The sequence below is a fragment of the Dermacentor andersoni genome, chromosome 10 (genome assembly GCF_023375885.2).
Source record: "Dermacentor andersoni chromosome 10, qqDerAnde1_hic_scaffold, whole genome shotgun sequence".
In the NCBI taxonomy this organism is placed as follows: domain Eukaryota; kingdom Metazoa; phylum Arthropoda; class Arachnida; order Ixodida; family Ixodidae; genus Dermacentor; species Dermacentor andersoni.
Genome location: NC_092823.1, coordinates 103,345,686 through 103,360,520, shown reverse-complemented (window position 1 = coordinate 103,360,520; position 14,835 = coordinate 103,345,686). Strand labels below are relative to the sequence as shown.

At 46.1% G+C, this 14,835-nt stretch overlaps 1 protein-coding gene across 1 annotated transcript in view; it reads left to right on the top strand.

Annotated features, from left to right (window-relative positions):
• Positions 1 to 4,886: 4,886 nt before the first annotated feature.
• Positions 4,887 to 14,835, top strand: part of LOC126544556 (IDLSRF-like peptide) — a 152,775-nt gene continuing 142,826 nt past the window's right edge. Inside the window, exon 1 of the mRNA XM_050191906.3 lies at positions 4,887 to 5,595. Coding sequence (XP_050047863.1) covers positions 5,469 to 5,595 — 127 coding nt within the window. The 5' untranslated portion in view covers positions 4,887 to 5,468. The remainder of the gene's footprint in view (positions 5,596 to 14,835) is intronic.

Here is a 14,835-nt window from a genome sequence, read left to right as displayed (position 1 = left end):
ACTGACGCTAACCATTTCGTCACGTAACATGCACACACATACGACATCAGCACATGCGTACTAACCCTACACACAAAAAGAATGCAAGCCAAATAAAAATAAAACTAACCAGAGAGGCGGCCTATGAGCAAGCGGGTTAATAAAGGTTCACACCACTAGGTAATAAACAGTGTTACACGCACACATGCAAAGTATGTACTGTTTAATTAATCTTGCACAAAAAAGCGTGTGTATATTGTTTACAACATGATCTACAAATTAAATGAATCGGTTTCTTGTCACAAAACAAATTTCGTAATGTCGTCAAAGCATGCTTCTGTTAAGCGAAGCATGACCATGTACCATGTATTTTGATGACAAGAGAAGCATGTTTCTCCAATCCGCTTCACTTCTGCCCCAAATAGACATACTTCTGTCTTGAATATATGTGTGATAACCCACTCAAGCATGATGTGTCGGTTACAAACTTGCGGCTGTAGACCCTGCGTTTGCTTTTATATATTGCAAGAAGTCAAATACATAAAAGCACAAATCAGAAAGCTAACGCAAACACATAATTTGATGCACCGGCTCTAAGTGATGAAAGGCTTTCATCAATTCCATTGATAAGAAGCTGGCGAAGAAAAATGCTCCACTTAAAGCTCTTTTCGCTCCGAGCGACCATTCCGTTTGATGTCAACGTGCCAAGTGTACCAAAGGAATCCAATAACGACGCCCCATGCCTATCAAAGTCGGATGTCCCAGGGAACACAACGGCTTCTAGCGTCTTTGGCGCCACTCTGGGCCGCGGGTTAGGGGGATCCGTTTGAAGTGTTATCTAGCAAAGAAACGGATAAAAAAATGCCTATTTCGGGCTTCCAGCACACAACACTACGACGTGGTGTTGCTTCTACAGAAAATACCAACATCTGGCAACTAGAGAAGTTTTTACAGAGACGCACATTCAGGTTGAAAATACCTTTCGTAACCGATCCTAACCTCAAAGACGCGACTCGGCAGTTTCTTGCATCTCTGCAGAGGTTCTGGGGGTAAAGGCGCAGCTACTGGCGGACGGAGCCTGGCAACTGAGGCCAAAAATTGCTTCTCCAAAGTGACTCACTCGCAATGTAACTGGGACATTTTACCATCCTCCTAAAGAAATATAGCCCGTCTTGGAAGTGCAATAAACAAGACGTGAAGCTTCCTTCAAGACAATAACTGACCCTCCTGAAAATAGAACGTGTGGAAAACAAGCTTACGCGAAACATTCTTTTTTTCTGTAGATTCGCAAAGGCGCCTCTTTGATCGTGGTTTCTTTGGCATAACCAAAGAAGTTGTTTGATGGCTCCCGTCTCGTTGCGCGAGGAACACAGCGAAGAGTTGGCACGGCCCATTGAAAATATATGCATATACAAAACACGCATTTTCAAATCTGTACGAGGTGGCACATTTGTGAAGCAGTTAATGAAAACCTGTAAAACTGTTCATCGTATGCAATGCGCTTTGCAGCCTTGCGATTACGTTCCTACCGTCTCGACCGGGACTCGAACCCGTGGCCTTGTGATGAACAGTAGAACACCATAGCTCGTCGATGTCGCAGTTATTTGGAGCTTCAGTGTTTAGAATTGAAGGTCTCCCTTAACTAAATTTAACTACGGCAGAACTCATCTCACGATGCCTGTCGAGGGTAGTGCGAATAGAAATCGAACAATGTAGCCATATACCACGTTGTTGAGATCACGCTTATTGAACAGGTATATGGTAATGTGATAAAGTAGTGGTCAATGTGGTAATGCACTGAACACGTGTAGATACTTTATTGCATCGACAATGTGGCCCATACTGCGATATCATCTCACATTGCTATGGCACTCGCTTGCCAAGGCCGCCCATGAGCATAGAGGCGTGACGACGACTGTGTAATGCCGACGAAGTATGGCGTGTACACTTGTGTAGACAGGGCCGGTAGGGAAGCAGTTTCCTGCAAAATTTACTAGAGGGAACTTTGATGCTACGATTGTTTAGTTACAGCATGTGAATAATGCTTCGTGCATGGATTTGTCTAATCTTCGTACTGGCGAGTTGAGATGTTCTTGTGGCTTCATGTAGTACGGTGTATCCGTCTATGTTGGCCCACATTTTGAAAGAATGCTGCTTGTCTAAATGTAGCAGAACGACAAGGTTTCGTGCATGCATGATCACTGGGAACTGTTACCTTTTTAGTGCACCATTTTGGGGGAAATTATTAATTTGTGAAGTCGCTGGCCATTGCGAGCCAGATGGACAAAATTTTGGCAAATTCCTGCACTGACCATCGTTACCATGCTGGTTGAACCACCATGCTTGCAACTCCTTTAGAAACTAGCACCCGAGTTTATTCTAGTATTTTTTGTAGCAACTTTATGCCTTCGGGATCGGTCCGATAAGGGCGCAAAAGTTGGGGATGGCCGTTCCACTTGAAAGAAGTATTCACATGGAAAACCTATGGGTGTTTGTTCAACTGGCTAAAACATTTCACTTGCATCATATTGGAGTCAAACTCATATCCTTGCTTTCATCTTCTTTTTGCTTTTAGGAATCTTATTACTTTAAGATGGTGGTGCAATTTTACATGCTTTTCATCGGCCAACCGCCGTTTCCGCTCCGCTGTTACCTGCAAGTTTGCGATGCTGCTTTCTTTTCTTGTTTAAATGGAGACTGTTTGCTTTGTTCCTTACCTCAGGCTATGCGGCACTAGAAATATTGCTCTCTTTTGCGTCGTATCTTATTTGCATAACACACGACTGTCGTGGGTCTAAAGGTCCGATGAGATTCCGACCTACCAAACAGTAGTGCTGTTTCTTTTCCTATCTAGAAGAGTAGGCAAAAGAAAACTTTGCCTTAAATCAGATCACGCTGCATTCTGCTGTCGTCGTGCAGTAACCTAACTATACGGATGCCAATATTCTCATGCGTGCTATGTGTTACTTCTTGCCTGCGACCGTATTTTTTACCGCATCATTTCTGTTATCACGTTATCGCTCTGCGAAGACTCGCGCACTGCATTCGAAATTTCTTGAATGATGGTGCCAATTCTGTGGTTAAAGACGCTTCCGTAATCATGTTGCGTGTGCGATCAGAACAATATTGATTCTCGAATGTACAGCTGCAAGCAAAGGTATCGCCTCGCTCGTAGAAAAAGCTCAATGTGCTTTGAAAACTAAGACATACAATGTGAAATTTACGGGGCACTGCAATGTTAGCATTTCGAAGTTTGAACTGCAGTTGTTGATTTCATGAACATACACAAGCAGGGAGAAATATCAATGTTATCGTGAAGTCCCGGCTCGGCATGCTTTTACTGGTAGATTCACCCGAGCATCAGTGGCAGTGATTACTTGTCGTAGTACGGTGACACATGAAAACATATCGGGCATGCTTATGACCGGTGAATCTTTATTTGTACGACCAACGACTGTGTTAAACCGCTATTGCTGTTATTTCGGTGTCAGTTGTCGTTCTAGGCCCATGTTCAAACGGTAAAAGTTGGGTTCATAATTCCAACTTTGGGCACTCTTCTAGATCTCCACCCTCACCAGAACGTAACTTTTCTTAATGCTTTCTTACTCGGAAGCATGATAGTGAAGGTTACACAAACAGTTTTACAAAGCTTCTTTTTGGTGTTAGTAAAATTTCTACACAATTTTCTATCGCACTACACACTTGCATTTCAAGTTATGAAAAATGGCTCATTCCACGGAAGCCTTACGTACTTCTTAACAACAACAAAAAAAAAAAAAGCGGCAGCCAACGAGGCGACTTGTGCGTTTCTCATGCTTACTTCAAGAAGCGGATCACGAATACAGCGTTATGTCTAACGTACACAGACACACGGTGTTTGGTAGCCGTCGAAAAATCTCGGCTGCCGAGAAAAGAAAATACCAACGAAATAAATAAGTACTCCACTCAACAGTCCTGTCACTACTACACGAAAAACGCATAACACCTCCGCCTAAAAGCCTGGCATCGCCTTTTCGTCCATCCAACTTTCCTTAAAGGAGTGCCTCCGATGGATGGGAGACAACGTAGAAGATGTAACCCTCTTCACCACGTATTGTGATGCTGAGAGGCGCGTCGAAGGGGGCGCTACCCGAAACAGTAACGGAACATGAAGGAACACGGTCCCGACAGCAGCGTCAGATTTTCTCGCTGAGAGCAATCAGTCTTCATTTCCAGCTGAGCTCACGCCACGGTTCTCTAAGCCTAACTCACCCAAAAAGGAAAGGTCTTCTCTCTAGAGAGACCTGACGAACGCACGCTGCTTCCATACTTGGCCACGTCGGGCATACCAAATGCTGCTCTCCTTTTTCGCCCTTCTTAGTCTTTTTCATCGCCTCCGCTATCGTGACGTCACCGCACCGCCTACGTCACATCGCGTCACAACAGTTCGCCCACGCACCCGTCCGTTCGCATAGTTGGGGCCCCTTACCTTACCCTCTTTTATGGAGCCAAATAAACTCTTCGTTGGAGAGAGGGTTTCACTGACTGAGACCGCAGTAAGCTATGCGGCTTGACGCGGCTGCCTATGAGAAAGAGAGTCCGTGAAGGACAACAGGTTTGAACCGCTGCTTGCGACGTAGGGGGGGAGAGCGGGCTCTGCGGAAAGAATAAAGGAAGCAAGAGGTGGTTGCAGCCAGCTTCGAATGAGCCCGCTATCGAGCAGACTTTCGGACCACTTTTTTTTTCTTTCTGTCGTTCCGGACCCCCTCCAAGCAGCTCATCTCTGCGAACCGGCTGCCATGTTTCACCGCTTTCGCGCCATGCAGCGCGCGCGCTCGACGCCCATTGGCCCGCGGCTGCCGCCGCGCATGCGCCCAGCGCCGCGGCGCGGGCGTTTTTCCTCGCCCCCAAAAAGCCGGCCGCCGCCGCCGTCTCGCGCTGCACCAAGCGCCCCGTTCCTGGGAGTCGGACTCTGCCGCAGAACGCCGCCGCGCCGCAGGGAAAGACGAGCCTTCTCCACTCTCCGGAGTTTGATCGAAGAGGGGCGAGTGAGGCAACAGCGCGCGCCGTCCCAGTCGGCACTTTCTCCGCGAAGGTCTCCTCCGCTCCAGCCGGTCGTCTCTCTTCGAAGCGTTTGCAAGCAGGCGTTACGAAAAGATCAGAGCAACAGACGCAAGCGACTGCAGAAGCGAAAGAAAAGCGCGTTGTTGGGGGAGACCCGGTAACGAACAATAAAAAGGGCCGTCGTATCACCTGTCCCTAGGCCATTCAGAAACAGAATATCCGCTGCGAAAGGTCGTCTCTGTGCGGTGTCGACCGGGGGACCAGACCTACCTCCATCTCCTCCGACCTGAAGTGACTCGCTTCAGAGTTTCTGGCTTCAGTTTTTGTCCTCGTCAACTGCGGGCTCGTAGAGAGGAAAAAAAAAGTTTTCGGGAGAGAAGGTCACCGACTCCTTGTCCGGTGTCGTCGGCGAAGTTATTGTATCGGTCGGGTATTTCCGAGTGACGATGCTGATGAGGGCGACACAGCACTTCATCTTGTGGGGTGTGGTTCTCGTCGGACTGGCGCAGGGAGCCTACTTGATCAACTTTTCACACGTGCTCAACAGGAACCTGGGGAACGTTAAGCGAGAAGGTGAGTTTTCGAACCATACCAACGTAATCTACACGTGTTATATTTTTTTCTTATATCTGTTGTATGCACACTTCACGCTGGTGAAAACGGTACTGGAAAGCATCGTCATTGCCGATTTTTCTTTTTTTTTTTTGCAGTTGAGATACATTTAGATCATTTCCGGAGACAGATTCGCGGAAGTTGAACCGTAGATCCTGACTTTGAATCTTACTTGCCAAAGCGAAAGCAGTTGTAGTCCGCAGGATGCCTGTGAATATGTAGACCTTGACTGCTGAACTAATCGGAACAATCTTCTGAGTACCTATGTTCTGAGGCAAGAAAAATGACGCGGTTTATAGGTAATGCGCACGTAAACTCAGAGCTATTGATACCCTGCTCTAGAATATTCTCATTCATTCCGATAGTAACTTATTGGAACAGTGTCTGGAATACCTTGATCGTGCCATGGCGTTCTTCGGAGAAAACGTTGGTAGCTTTATTGATGATATGTCCTTTGACTCAATTATAATTTTCTTCTTGGCTGTACTCGCATGTGCGAAATTTATGACGCAACTTCTCGTGAATATAGTGAGTACATTCACAACATTTGCATTGTTTCTAGCGTGCTTCTATAGCGTCAGTGCTTCTATAGGTCATGATTGAAAGCGCAGCTACAGTCATTGCAAGCGTTATTCTGCGATATCCGGCGATTTATTGGCGACGACAATTCTGGAGTGTAAGCGATCTGAAGCTCAATCTAAATTGTTCCCAGAACACTTCGTGCAAAGACTTCGGGTTTTTCAAGATGACTCGATAGAAGAAAAACACATTCGATGCCACATTCAGTGCGTTTACCCTCTGTCGGCCAACCCACGAGACCATGTTGCCCGAGTCTAAGTATGATCAAAGCTGACGTCAGTAATAGAATGCTTCGCTATTAGGAAACGAGGCGAGTGAGGAAGATTATTAATAGCGGTACCGTAGCTTTCAACATTTTCCGAACAGGCGAAAAGCTTCGCGCTTTTACCACGACTGCTGAATGAACAATACTCTGTGCCACGGCTAAGCCTAAGCCTATCAAATCGCGACTAGAAACTTCTAGGGAGATCCACGACATAAAAGGCGATGTTGTGTGCTCACCTATAGTGTTCAGGAGAAGGAATAAGCATTGGCGCTTGAAGATGACCATTTCTTACTACATTATTTGGCTGGATGAAATAGCAAGGAAAATTGTGATGCAAAGTACAAATGCTGCGAGTAGTCTGGACATGGCTGATTGCTGATGAGCTTGGAACAACTAGGTGCCTTGTCTCTCAAATAAAATTGCCCGTGCTCTAATAGGCATAAGATAAAACCCGCATAAACGTTTAGAAGTATGCAGAATGTTGCGTGTGGTGCAATATTTTTTATTCAGACATCTTTATCGGAATATGATGGCGTCTCTAGCAATGGTGATTCATTACCTTGATAATTTAGTGACACACAACAGCTAGGACTAACTCTAGAAGATAGGTAGAGGGTCTAAAAGTGATCACCTTACCTTACTGCGATATAACTAAAATAATTCTACTCTGATATATGTGACGTTAACAAGTTTCGGCGTAATATTATGCCAGTTTTCATGCATAGAGGTTTTTTTTTCGAAGAAAGTTCTATTCCGTCATGCCCGCAAGGGTATTTTGGGAAAGTTATAAATCGAGCACGAATTTATATTGTAACCTCTTTCATCAAGACCATTTTCTAGAAACTAGTGCTAGTCTTGTGAATTTCATTCATTGGAGATGGCTTTGACGGAGGCAGGTTTCTATTTCGGAATATCAACTTGTTCCTTGAAGTCACAGTTATACAGTAAGACCCTTGTCACACGGCGCCCTTTTGATCGCGATCAAGCCCGATCCGGATCGAAGCTCTCTACTGTGATTGGCTCCCTTCCGCGGCTTGAGCAAAGGAGCCAATCACGACCGAGAAATTCGATTTGTATTGGGCTTGATCGCGATCAAAAGTGCACCGTGTGACAACGGTATTACTCAGTGAAACTTCGTTTACTAATTGGTCATTCGGACGTACAATACAATAACGACGTCTTGTTCAGGCAATCTATATTAGGGAGTAGAACTGGCTGTGGAATTCACGAAGCTTTTTATTCCGAAGTGCTCCTCCTGATTTGCCAGCCGTCTTTGTTAATATCATGTCCAGCATCAGTATACGCTGCCATATGCTTTCATGAACAGTTCTATCCCTAACGAACAGTTCGAACGTTTAACGTTCGAACAGTTCGAACAGTTCGAACAGTTTAACGAACAGTTCTGATGAACAGTTCGTAAAGACTATTTTATGAAAACGGGCCCTGGGCTCTATACTACGACCAATTAAAAGAAAGATTAGTCGAAAACAGAAGTGACTGATATATTTCCTACGAACATCATTTCATTTTTACCACATATTTAGTTTATGTGAAAAGGAACCGGCGCCGTATAAACTGGCCTACATATCGTAAATATCATGCATACGGAAATGTCATAGTCAGAGCCGCTGCTCGCAAAACTTCTGTACGGAAGAATGATTTCTCCTTTCCCTGTGCCCTAATCACCACGATAGCGATCGCGAGAATAACGAGATTATCTGAAGATAGCTCTTGTTATTCCGGGCTCTGAAGCTAAATCGGTAAACGTGGTTGTGGGGCAGTCATCTTGATTTCTTAACTTGCACTATGAGTGTCGATGCTTTTGTTCGATGTTTTCGATGTTTTCGATTGTCGATGCTTTCGTTCGCGCATATCACTGGCAGGAACTAACTGTCGCGTTCATGCTCCAAGGATATCAGGAAAAAAAGTACAAAAAATACATAGTGACACACCGGTATACGGAGAAAACAAATCAATGGACCAAATTCGCTTTACGCTTAAAGCAAACCTGAACCAAATAAAAAAATAATGACTGGTGAAATTAAGCACAAAACTAACGTTGTCGGCGTCGGCATGAGGGTTCCAGGGATGTAGAAAATGTAGCAGTTGAAGGCCATGCAAGTATAGCCTTAAACCACTCTTTAAGCAGAAGTCACCAAACGTGCCATCGAAGAACAAGGTATGGAATGACGATAAGAAAAAAAAATGCCAGTAATAAGATTTATGAAAAGGTAAGGTTCAATCCATGAGTTAAATGTTCATTAAACAATTCGACGACGCTGGAAACCTCGATGAAGAAAAGGCGCGAACGCCATCCTGGGACAGCGCAACTAACTAGACCCAATCACCGCATTGATTCATGAAAGGAGTTTAACCGCGGTGAGCACAGATGTTCCGCCGACAACTGTTATTATTATTGTTATTATTATTATTATTATTATTATTATTACTATTTGTTTTGATAAACATTTGACGGGGGTGGGAAAGCCAGGAGCACAAACAATACGTTAGGCCAGAAAAGCACCCATGCAGACTAAATCCAGTGAAACAAACGTCATAAATGATATAACAGCAGAAGTGACCCACTTACATACGGCGCCGGGGAACCCACAAAGCATAAGCTTCTACACATCAGGGCGATCACAAGAGGCACAAACAAATGAATGTTTAATTTTTGATCGCGCAGATTAAATGCTAAACGGCAAGTATGATGCACATCTTCAGTTGATTACTTGTCAACCACAATGCATTCTGCGCGATCAAAAACTAAACTTTGAGAAAAAGATACTGAAAGTCAGAGTAGTAGGTCTTGATTCATCTTCGAAGACATTTTACAACACAAGAAACGAGACGTATGGCTAAAAAACTCACACGGAGAACACTGACTTTCGACGTTATTTGTGCTAGAAAATCTTCTAGCGCTAGAAAAGATATTTGAAGATGACTAAACTTTGAGTTATTGATGTGTCTGGTCATCATGCCTTTCATATTCACAGGCGCCCGTTGCAAATCATGTCAAAAGAATAAATTTTAAGATTTTGCATGCCAATTCTAGCATTTTATATTGGGGCATGCTAGAGTTGGGGACTCCGGATTAATTTTAATCACCTGGTGTTCTTCAGCGCGCGCAAAATGCACGGTACACGAGCGAGATTTCTTGCGCTCCGCCGCCATCGAAATGCGGCCGCTGAGACCAGATTCGAACCTGCGACCTTATGCTCGGAAGCCCGACGCCAGTGCCGCGGAGTTGGCGCGGTGGCGTTACATTAACAATAGAATAACAACGTTACAATAACAATAGGTCAGGCCACAGAAGCACCCAATATTGGAACAGTCCAACAAATGTCGTTGATAGACACCACGCAAGGCAAACCAGCGCAAATATAACACAAGTCACGCCGAAACCAGATGCTGAAGCAGCGCTCTTTCATGGCTAATCGTTATTTGAATCATGCGCACATACATACAGTCATCCTGAAATGATTACGGACCACGGGCGCTGTGAAGAGTTGAATGTTTCCGCAACCTGTGGACGTAACCCGGTATTTTATTATCCACGCATTATATACTAATGCACGCAAAAAAAGAAAACACAGCTTTGTGCGGCTTCCCTAGCTAGAGGTTAACATGCTGGTTGGAAATTGACCGTTCATCATCTCCGTTAGCACTGATTTACTGCTCGCATAAACACAAATCACACAGAATAACATCTACAGGACGATTGTGCTTGTACTGTTTATGTTTCCTTGAATGGCTTGCGTTCGCTCAGTGATTCATGCTAACACAGAAATGCACTAACTAGCCCATAAGGTGTCCTATGGAATATGTTTCTCAGGTATTTGGTCCATAAACCTTTGACGTCGACTGTACATGTATACGTCGATAAGTGAAAAGATATAAAAACAATCAAGCAAGGGAAAATAAATGAAGATGTGCAGCTGAAGGTATAGGAGAGAAAATGCAGTAATTCCTTTTGATTTTGTTTCTTTGCGAGGTCATTGCTTTTACCTTTGCATCTATTCAAGGCGTTGTTGGTAAGTTTGAATAACAGCGCAAGGACCGCAGAGCGCTCTGTTCTCTCTTCTGTCTTCAAGCTAAATATCTTTGCACGGTTCAAGTAACAAATATAGGTGGACAGCATTGTGACTGTCATTCTTTTCGCTATCGCTAGTGTTATTCTTTGTACTGGTGGCCTCGCATTGATTCAGTATTCTAAATGAACCATTAAATGTTGTTAGCTGCATTCAGCTTTAGTAGTTCTGAATCTTAATATTTGAAAGAACAGAACGCTGTCAGTAATCGAACCAAGGTGGCTACCATCACTTATAAGTTTAAGTGCACGCAAAATTCTTTCGTACGCACTAAGAATCTTCATTCCAATATGTGCCCAAATCCGAACGGTCACAACATACAGCTAACAAGCAATATTTACGTCTGTCATACAGATTACAGATTACAACGCTCTAGGTTACCATCTAGAGATCAGAATGCGTCGGGAGCAGTGGTGATGGTTAAATATACGTATGTTTTTTGCCCATTAGCACCTTCCGCCGTGACAGGGACAACTAGGTCATAGTAGAAAACCCTGAACCTAACCTTTTTGTAAAGACAGGAGCATAGTAAACGCATTTTGTGTAAGTGCGACCCGGTTACACCATTCCTGGTTACGTGTGCTTGCTTATTATGCATGTCACGTTCATCTTCATGCGTCTCGTGTGACGCAGCCAGCTTTGGACTGTTGCGTCTGTGTGCGTGTACCAAGTCATGCGCGTATTATCATCACCTGTGCGCCTCTTCAACTCGCATCCCATCCCGGCCTGCATACCTATTCCGGGCTCAGTGTACGCGTACAAGGGGGGGGGGGGGGAGGACTCACTACAGTGCCTTTTGTAATTTGGCCTCACCTTTTATACCGTAAGATGTGACGGGCTTATTTCATTAGCCGTTTCGGTTGGCGATGGTGTCCACCGCCACCACCGCCATCGTCCGGTGTCCGTAGGAACTATCGGTGGAGTGAGTGAGTGAGTGAGTGAGTGAAAACTTTTGAGTCTTTCAAGAGTTTCGCGGTTACGAGGTCTCCGTCGTCTTCATCTTTTTGGCGCTGGTGACTTGAGACTTCTCTTCAGCAAGGGTGGGCCCCTATTCCAAGGCTCCACTGAGTCGTGCGGCATCCCTCGCGTGCTGCACTAGGGCCCTTTGGGCCGTGAGCTCGCTGCTGGTGAGCCGACTCTCCCATTGCTCCGCACTCGGGTGGAAATGAAAAAAATAAGAAAACCTGTTCCCACCGCTATCGAGCCCAGGCCTGCTTTGTGGGAGTCAATTTCCCCGTCACTCAGCTCCGTCAGCGCTTGCTAGAGTGTAGCGTAAAAATGCCACATAAAAGCCTCCTAGCATGCGAAGAGACACGACGATGATTATTTAATGGCATCCCCCTTGAAATGGGGCGGTGACAAATAGTCTAGCCTGCTTGAAAGTGTCACCGAGGCACTTAGCCTGCATGTCACACGCGATGTGCCATGCGGGTGGCGTAACGTCGATACGTGCATATTTTGCATTGCAGTTGAGTATTTTTATAGTAGATAGAACGTCATGTAGCAGTTGCACAGGTAGCGCTGAAAGGCAGGTAAAGATGGCTCGGGGAAGAAAAAGAAGTTTACGGAGATGTATACAAGAATGCTAGAAAAAAACTTATTGTTTACCTGATTAAATCGAACTGGCTAGGCGACTAGGTCGCCGCCGGGTTTCAAAGGTGATGCGAATACATCATCATCCTTCGCATCGTACGTGAGGAGCACGCCAGGTACCGTCTATTTATGTGCCCTTGCATTGCAGGTGCATATTATTACACAAGGTGGAACGCCATGTAGGAGTTGCATAGGTAGAGGTAGAAGGTAGAGAAGTCTCGAGGAAGAAAAAGAAAATTACGGAGATGTATAAATATTGAGGTAATGAAAAACGTGCATGTAACACGAATTCAAGCAGGCTAAATTAAAGTTTGTCACGGTCCCATTTCAACGGGAATAAAAATAAATTATCGCCATCATCATTAGCATAGCGTCGTATCGTGCCATTTGACACGCGATGTGACACGGGCGTCGCGCAGCGTCGATACGTGCAAAGTTTGCATTGCATTTCCGCTGCATTCCACGGGGTGTCCCGCCATGTAGCAGTTGAATATAGCAGTCGCACGCTGCATGTAGCTGGACGTGGTTAACACAAGCAGGCTAGGGGACAATTTGTCACCACCCCGTTTCGAAGGGGATGCCAATAAACCAGCATTATCTTCATCGTCATCATCATCATTACCATCATCATCATCATCATCATCACCATCATCAAAAGCAACGCACCATGCCACGGGTCAAGGTATGTGACATGTGCTCCACGTAGTCTGGATACCTGTGTTTACTCTCCGGTAAACGTTATGACACCTCTTCGCAATGTACGAACCGCTACTGAAGAAGCGAATCGTAGAGCGACGTGCGCGGTTGCAACCAGGCAACATCGGGCTCGTCAGACCGCTCTGCAGAGAGCAGGACAAGCCGCAGCTCGCCGCCGTCGCCGAGCGTACAGTTGAGATCGTTCTCGTGAAAATGGCGCGAACAGAGCTGGCCGCGAAGACCCTGTAGTGCCTGGAGCCGAAAACAGAGCTTCTATGGAGAGAGAGACGGAAGAAAGGGGAAAGGCAGGGAGGTTAACCAGGCGGGAAGATGCGGTTTGCTACCCTACGCTGGGGACAGAGGGTAGGCGCTGCTTGAGCTTATGCTGTGACTGTGCTGCTTGCGCCACGCAGACCTGTGACTTTTTATTTCTGTATGTTACAATGTGTATAGGGCTGTATGCGGGCCTAGTTTTCACTCTTCCGCTAACTATCTTCCAACCGGAGGCGCCCTTCTTACCTTACAATATTCCTTTAGTATTGCTATTACGTTGAAAGGAGTAGCCATGACAATTAAAGGTCACTAGTCACTCAATCTGTTTCCTTTGCGTTCATTTCAGAAAAAAAGAGTAAAGCTTCAAAATGACCTGTAGTCTTTACTTTGTAGGCGGCTTGAAATAGTAACTATACGAAGAAATAGACAATCAAGCGAGAAAGAAGAAAGCGCAAGGTAATTTTCACGAATAATTTAAACTTACACAAGATGAGTAAAATACAAATGAAAGCCGATGAAAACATAACTTGCCACGGGTGGGATCAGAACCCACGTCGTCCATATCACGCGTGCGGTCATTAGCCAACTTCAGTCACCGCAGCTGCATATTGTCACCCATTGTCACGGTTATTTGTACGTATGCGTACAAGCCTCGCCCTCAGCCTTCCTTATTCTTTTCGATCGTTGCAATTATAGGTTACAGTAAAAGCTGCCGTTGTACACGTGCGCTGCTAAACTGCTGTTCACGAATTTCCGCATCAGGCCAGCGGCGATTTTCGCCCGCAGACAGAAAACGGCAGTGCCGATGATTCCTCGCAATCTCTACTTGGGCCCGAACGACGCGGCAGTGCTAATCAAATCGCGAACAAAGACCGATCGCGGAGACGGGAAAGGGTTAGGTAGTCGGTGGAGAGGGGGGGAGCGTACTCACAGTCGTACCCAGCGGCGGCCGTCTCGCCGCGTTCGGGAAAACGAGGAAGCGCGCCTCTAGAATTACCTTTGCCTCCCGGCGGAGGGGAAACGGGCAAAAGCGTGTATAGCGCACACTGCACGTGTCCCTACCGGCAATGGTCTCGCGGCTTCGCGCGGTACGCGCGACAGGCGTAATTTGTAGGCCCTGCGAGCCCGTCGCGACCCTACGGCCGGCGGCGTTAGGCAAACAAGCGAACGGGTTAAGAGCGCCCGGAGTCTGTTGCCGTGAGTAGGGAAGGGAGGAGCGGGGAGAAGACGGGAGAGAAGGAGGCGCTTCGAGTCACCCAACGCGCGCCCTTCTCGGTCGTAAACGAGTCCCGCAGACAATGAAGATTAGTGAGCCAAGCGGTGCTCGCGAAAACGCGCTTAATAAGGGCGACCAGAGGCAGAAACATCGTAAAAGTGAGACTTTGTCACCCGTTGCTCGTCGTCGGAGGCGAGAGCTTCTTCAGCGCTAGGTTTCAAATGCGACCATGGTGAATGCCGCGAACGGAGCAGCTTTTTCTTCGTTAATTAAGCACTGTTGGAGCACGGCGGGTCTTTCCGCCGTATGCGAAAGAAGCAGGCAAAGTAGCCGATGTTTCAGGCTTTATCCCGTGATTCCCTGAGTGGAGTACTGGTTTGGGGAAGTTGGTATCCGTAGTCCACGACGGCGGGTTTGTACATGCAGACTAGGGGATGAAGACACGGGAAGAGACTCGTGAAAGCTTTCAACTGAATTTTATCGGCGGG